We start from the raw sequence: 6178 nt of genomic DNA, 5'->3' as shown, positions 1-6178 counted from the left end.
GGAAAATGGTTATCACAAAAAATAAGATGATGTCCGGGAAAAGTGACGCCAGCAAGGAACTTCACACTGAAGGAACTTTCAGAGATATTTCACAGAATTGAAAGCACCAAGGATAAAGTGTTAGAAGCTGACCCAAACTTAGAAGGGACTATGAAAATTGACCAAAGCTTAGAAAAAAAAAAGACTACCTTTATATCAAGTTATATAAGTAGAAGAAGGCAATCACTCTTTTTTTTTTCCTGTCAGGTAAGATACTTTAATTCCCTTCAAATGTTTTAAGTTACAATTTTTTTTCTTGCAGTTTTATACCTTTATTTGACAATCAGTGATTAGTTCTCATCCACATTAACAGTCTATAGATTTTTGAAAGCGGTGACAGGTAAGTAGGTAACCAGCATGTAGAGCTTGTTTGGTGAATCTTCATCCTCCTTACGTTTTCTGGATAACTGCACATGGATATGATATGGAACATTCCTTATTCCTTTGGCCCAGACAGCTTTGTTCAGCCTGGTGTCAACGCGCACATCTGGAGTTCCCATCTCCTTCATGGCAAATTTCCGAATCTTTTTGAGTGCCCGAGGGGCACGCTTCTTGAAACCCACTCCATGGATAGGTTTGTGAATGTTGATGGTGTATTCTCTGGTCACTACCTCATTGATGGCAGAATGGCCCTTCTTCTTCTCACCACCCTTCTTTGCGGGAATCATTCTGCTGGGCCCTAGTTGAGTAAGTTACAATATATTAAATAAATGTGAGTTTTCCTATTTTCTCATTTCCTATATGTTTATAGCCTACAAGAAGAGTTTCTAATAGTTTCACGAAAAAATTTTTAAAAGTCACAAAACAATTGTAATTGATTTCCTAGATTGTTAGTATTTGTGTGAATGCAGCTTGCCCAGTCTTTTTTATAGTCCTTTACTATCACACAAAGCAAGAACTGCCAGTATGAGGTGCCTCCAAGTTAATACAACTATACTTTTACACACTACCTTAACCTCAAACCATCCTCATCTCTTGTATTCTTGAGTTCAGTTATAATGAATAGGGTACAGGGGGTAGCCAGTAAATGTACTTTCCTTTTCTATTTACCCTATATTCTAAGGCATCATAGACTCCTTTATTGCACACCCTTGCTTCTAATTAACCCTAAATTCTGTCCAGTATGTGTAAACTTGGCTTGAATTTGACCCAATTTCCATTCCCACAGTTTGGCTTCAGTTTAAGTTCTTATAGTCACTATCCTGTGACCATCTCCTGATTGTTCTTCCATCTACCAGTCTATTTTATCTACCCACACACCTCTCCCACAAATGCCAGAACCATTGATCTAAAAAAATAGTCCAGTTACACAAACCGTCCAGTTTGCAAAACACTACTGTTGATTGTCTTCTGTCTTTGATGAGCCAAACTTTTCAGTATTTCTCAAATAAATCCTGCCTCTTTATACCTCCATGCCTTTCCTCATGATTTTTCCTCCTTCTGGGAGGTCTTCTCCTTTTCTGGGCTGACTCCATTTATACATACTTTAAGATCCATTACAAGTGTTTCCCATCTGAGCAAAAGTCTTTTCAGTGTTATCAAATTACTTAGTTACTGCTTTGTCTGCAGTTCTACAATGCTTTATTTATAATTCTATGATGTACCAGTCATGGGGTAACATTTATTTGTTTATTTGTATACCCACATTTCCTGATAGACTCTAACTCTTCAGGGTGAAAACCTTGTCTCATTCCATGCTGCAGTGCAAGAAAAACACAAGAGCAATAATAACACCAGTGTCAATATCGTATACTCTTTATAATATACATATTTCTATTAAATGTATTTCTACCAAACTACTAATCAATGATGTGCAATCTCTATTTGATAAGTTTAGCTAAAGTGTGCCAGCACATATAGGAAGGTATTGTTTGAAACCCAAAAGTTGAAGTAGCTTCTTTTAGACACCAGTAACTCCAATACATGCATTTAAGTCTTAGATGTTTCTACAAAACAAATAGTTCGGTTTTCAGGACGCACATTGAAATTTAAACACACCTTTCATGCATCAGGCCCTTGGTGGGTAATCCCATCCCCTTGCCAGTGACCTCCCCTTTCAGAAGATTCCTCTCTGGGAGCCCCTCTATGAACAAGGTCTGACCAGCGGCTCCTGCCTGGGAGTGTCCTGGGACATGTTTATGTGGTACAAGCAAAGGAAAAGCAGAGAAACACATTCCTGTCTGTTGCTCAGAATATAAATCTGTCACAGGAGCCTTCCAAAGACAGTTTGGCCAAGGAGTAATGAAGTGAGGGAATCTGTAGGTGACCAGGGATGACACAGTAAACTCCAAATAATTCAATATGATTAGGGAATTAGCAAGGACCTAGGCGAGCTGGTGAGAAGAGATGCGTAAATTTCCCCTGGCGTAAATGAGTGGGGACTCAGCCTATCCAGGAAAGGGAGGCGACTGTTCTCTAAAGCTGGCTCAGATTTTAAAAGCTCTACATCTTTAAACAAATCCAAAGGATTAGCCTTTGAAGATGAAGTCAGTATTGACAAAGAAGAGGTGGGTCGACAGAACCACAAAAGGTTCTGTCTGCAGACTGGCTGGGAACACGGGCGTGGCTGCTGGCCCAGAGGTGGTGCAGGGAGATGGGTCAGCACAGCAGAAGCTGGGATCCTCTATGTGGCTGCAGTTCCGTTCTTAACACTGTGTGGGGAATCCGGGAACCCCTCACCACCTCGGACACACCAACCTTTGTACTATAGGCTTTGTTTCCTCCCCACCCCACCCCACCTCCAGACCAAATCTCCAAAACTATTATTCATCATATTCATAATGTTAATAACAATGCTTCAAAAACATATTTTAGTTTTCATTGTGCTTTCATGCATATTTATCTCATTTGTGTCTCATAATAACCCAGTATATAGGAAGATAGATTAGACACTGACCTTTTAAAAATTGCTTAGTTTCTCCTTAGATTTTTCTCTTTCTGCAAAATATCATATGTTCATTGAACAAAATTGAGAAAATATAGGTGTGGATTAAGAAAAAATTTCGATCACCTGTAACCCCTTCATAAAGCTACATGTCATTTTAATTTCATATACCATTTTATATTATACGTACTATTTCATAGCTTGTGACATATTTTTCCATTTTAAAAAATTTTGAAAATATTTATCTATCAGTAAATACACAATTACATAATTTTAAAAAATTGAAACCTAGTTGGCACACACTGTTACATGAGTTTCAGGTATACAACATAGTGATTGGACAAGTCCATATATTATGTTATGCTAAACACAACTGTAGCCAGCCACCATCAGTGCTCCTACAATGCTGTTATGGTATTATTGACTGTATTCCCTAGGCAGTAACTTTCATCCTTTGATTTATTCATTCCATAACAGGAAGCCAGTACTTCCCATTCCCCTTCACCCATTTTGCTCAATCCTGCACTCCCCATTAGGTAATATTTTTAAATGTTTGCATATAGGTACTATTCTGTTGTATCGATATGCTTTGATTAACTGATCCCTTTGTGCTGGATACTTGAATCATTTTCAATGTTCACTGTTGAATATAATTATTAAAATTGTTTTTCCATATGAATAAATCAAATTGGTTATTATTCTATCATTATGTAGAAACATACATAGAAATTACATGATTAGTAAAATAGTATGACATTAGATAAATATTAACATTCGAAGTAACAATTTGTTAACATCCTTGTGACTAAGTCATCAGGCATTTCAAAGATTATTTCTTGGGTCCTTAAAATTGGATGGATTCTGCTCTCATTCAGGTCTTCCAGAGCTTTCAGTCAAGGAAAAGGAATCTCTGTCTTCACCCTGGAATTGCAAACTGTCTTTGTACGCACCCCCGATTGTGTCTCATCCTTCCTCAGTTTTAGCTGCCATCCAGCTTCTAACGTTTTCAACAGTAGTTCAAAAACCAATTTCCCAATGGTCACATATACCAGGCAGTATGTAATTATATACTGGCACATACAGCACACCCCCAAGAACTGGTCCCTTCCTTCACATTGCATGCAGTTCAGCTAAGAATACAAACAGAAGAAGAATGATTAGAAGTCAGATTTATAGGGACTCCTGGATGGCTCAGTGGTGGAGCATTTGCCTTTGGCTTAGGACGTGATCCCGGGGTTCTGGAATTGAGTCCCTCATCGGGATCCCCAAGAGAGGCTGCATCTCCCTCTGCCTATGTCTCTGCCTCTTTCTCTATGTCTCTTATGAATAAATGAATAAAATATTTAAAAAAGAAGTCAGATTTATAAATGCTGTGATGTAGAGAAGACACGGAGGTCATATCACTGCAGAGAGAAGTTTCTAACCTAGATTGAGAAGTTGAAGAAGCTAATTGGACAAAAGATGAGGTATATGTGCTGCATTTACACTGATGACTGTGAATTAGCCAGGACATGGAGGGGGCTGGCACTGGGAGTGGGGGATGTCTCAGGCAGAGGAAATCATTTTTACTATGTTCCAAAGGGGATGTAAGGATGACTCATTTATTGGTGCTCTTATTCTCTGTGGCTGCTTGATAAATACAGCTCAAGCATGGAGAAGAAACAGGATGTGGGTACAATGTCAGTGGTGAGTCCGTATGAGAGCCTCTAGTCCTTATAGTTGATTTGGGGTGCCTCGGCTCCAAATTGTATCCCAGCATGTAATAAGAACCTGCAGATGAGAGTTATGTCACTGTCAGTAATACTTGAAAAGTTTTGAAAATATTTGAGGTGGTCAAATGATATACTTATTTTTGTTAATGAGGCAAGAATATTTCAAGACACTTTGTACTAGTAGACTGCATTGACTCAGTTAATTCTAGAACATGTTGCTAAATAAGTGGTTTGTGGGCATTTTGAAAATCATATGATAACTTCTTGCCATCTGTTTAGGTTCACTAGGAATATGTCACACCAAACTAATCTCATTGCAAAGTTAGAAGATTCTAATTTCAGCAAAGCATATGGGACAAAATGTTAAACCTGAAGAGAAGTATAGAAAACAGAGATGACACTATAAAAACAATCTAGTTGCAAACTTAGATTGCCTTAATGTTAGTTTGTAGTTCCTGTTAGGGGAGAATTGATCATCCTGTGTTTGATCACTGCATCTGAAACAGTGGATTTTAGTGTAGCTAGCATTTTTTCATTTTATTTTTTTAAATTTAAATTAATTAACATAAAACGTATTATTAGTTTCAGAGGTAGAGTTCAATGATTCATCTTTTTTTAAAAAGATTTTATTAATTTATTCATGACAGACACACACACACAGAGGCAGAGACATAGGCAGAGGGAGAAGCAGGCTCCATGCAGGGAGCCTGACGTGGGACTCAATCCTGGGACTCCAGGATCATGCCCTGAACCAAAGGCAGATACTCAACTGCTGAGCCACCCAGGCTTCCCTCATCAGTCTTATATAACATCCAGTACTCATTCCATCAAGTGACTTCCTTCATATCCATCATGCAGTTATACCATCCCCCCCCACCTCCCTTCCAGCGACCCTCATGTTTTTTCCTAGAGTTCAGAGTCTTTTATGGTTTGTCATCCTCTCTGATTTCATCAGCTTTATTTTTCCCTCTCTTCCTCTGTGATCCTCTGTTTTGTTTCTTAAATTCCACATATCAGTGAGATCATATAATTGTCTTCCTCTGATTGACTTATTTTGTTTAGCATAATACCCTCTAGTTCCAACTACATTGTTGCAAGTGGTAAGATTTCATTTCTTTTGATGACTGAGTAGTATTCCATTGTATACATATACCACATCTTCTTTATACATTCATTTGTTGATGGACATCTGGGATCTTTCCATAGTTTGGCTATTGTGGACATCGCTGCTATAAGCATTGGGGTTCAGGTGCCCCTTTGGATCATTACATTTGTATCTTTAGGGTAAATATCTAGTAGTATAATTCCTGAGTTGTAGGGTAGCTCTACTTTCAACTATTTGAGGAAACTCCTTACTGTCTTCCAGAGTGGCAGTATCAGCTTACATTCCCATCAACAGTGTAAAATGGTCCCCTTTCTCTGCATCCTCACCAACTTCTGTCCATTCCTGACTTTTTAATTTTAGTCATTCTGACTGGTGTGAGGTGGTAATCTCACTGTGGTTTTGATTTGTATTTCCCTGTTGCTGAGTGATGTTGAGCAT

General features: G+C 38.4%; 1 protein-coding gene across 1 annotated transcript; it reads right to left on the bottom strand.

Moving 5' to 3' along the window:
* Positions 1–353: 353 nt before the first annotated feature.
* LOC129503895 (60S ribosomal protein L31-like) lies at positions 354–707 on the bottom strand. Its single transcript, XM_055316364.1, has one exon. It carries the CDS (start codon positions 705–707, stop codon positions 354–356), a length of 354 nt encoding a protein of 117 aa, XP_055172339.1.
* Positions 708–6178: the final 5471 nt, after the last annotated feature.

This window comes from Nyctereutes procyonoides, unplaced genomic scaffold, assembly GCF_905146905.1.
Source record: "Nyctereutes procyonoides isolate TBG_1078 unplaced genomic scaffold, NYPRO_anot_genome, whole genome shotgun sequence".
Lineage (NCBI taxonomy): Eukaryota > Metazoa > Chordata > Mammalia > Carnivora > Canidae > Nyctereutes > Nyctereutes procyonoides.
The sequence above is the reverse complement of the archived record's forward strand: the minus strand, read 5'-3'. Positions and strand labels throughout refer to the sequence as shown.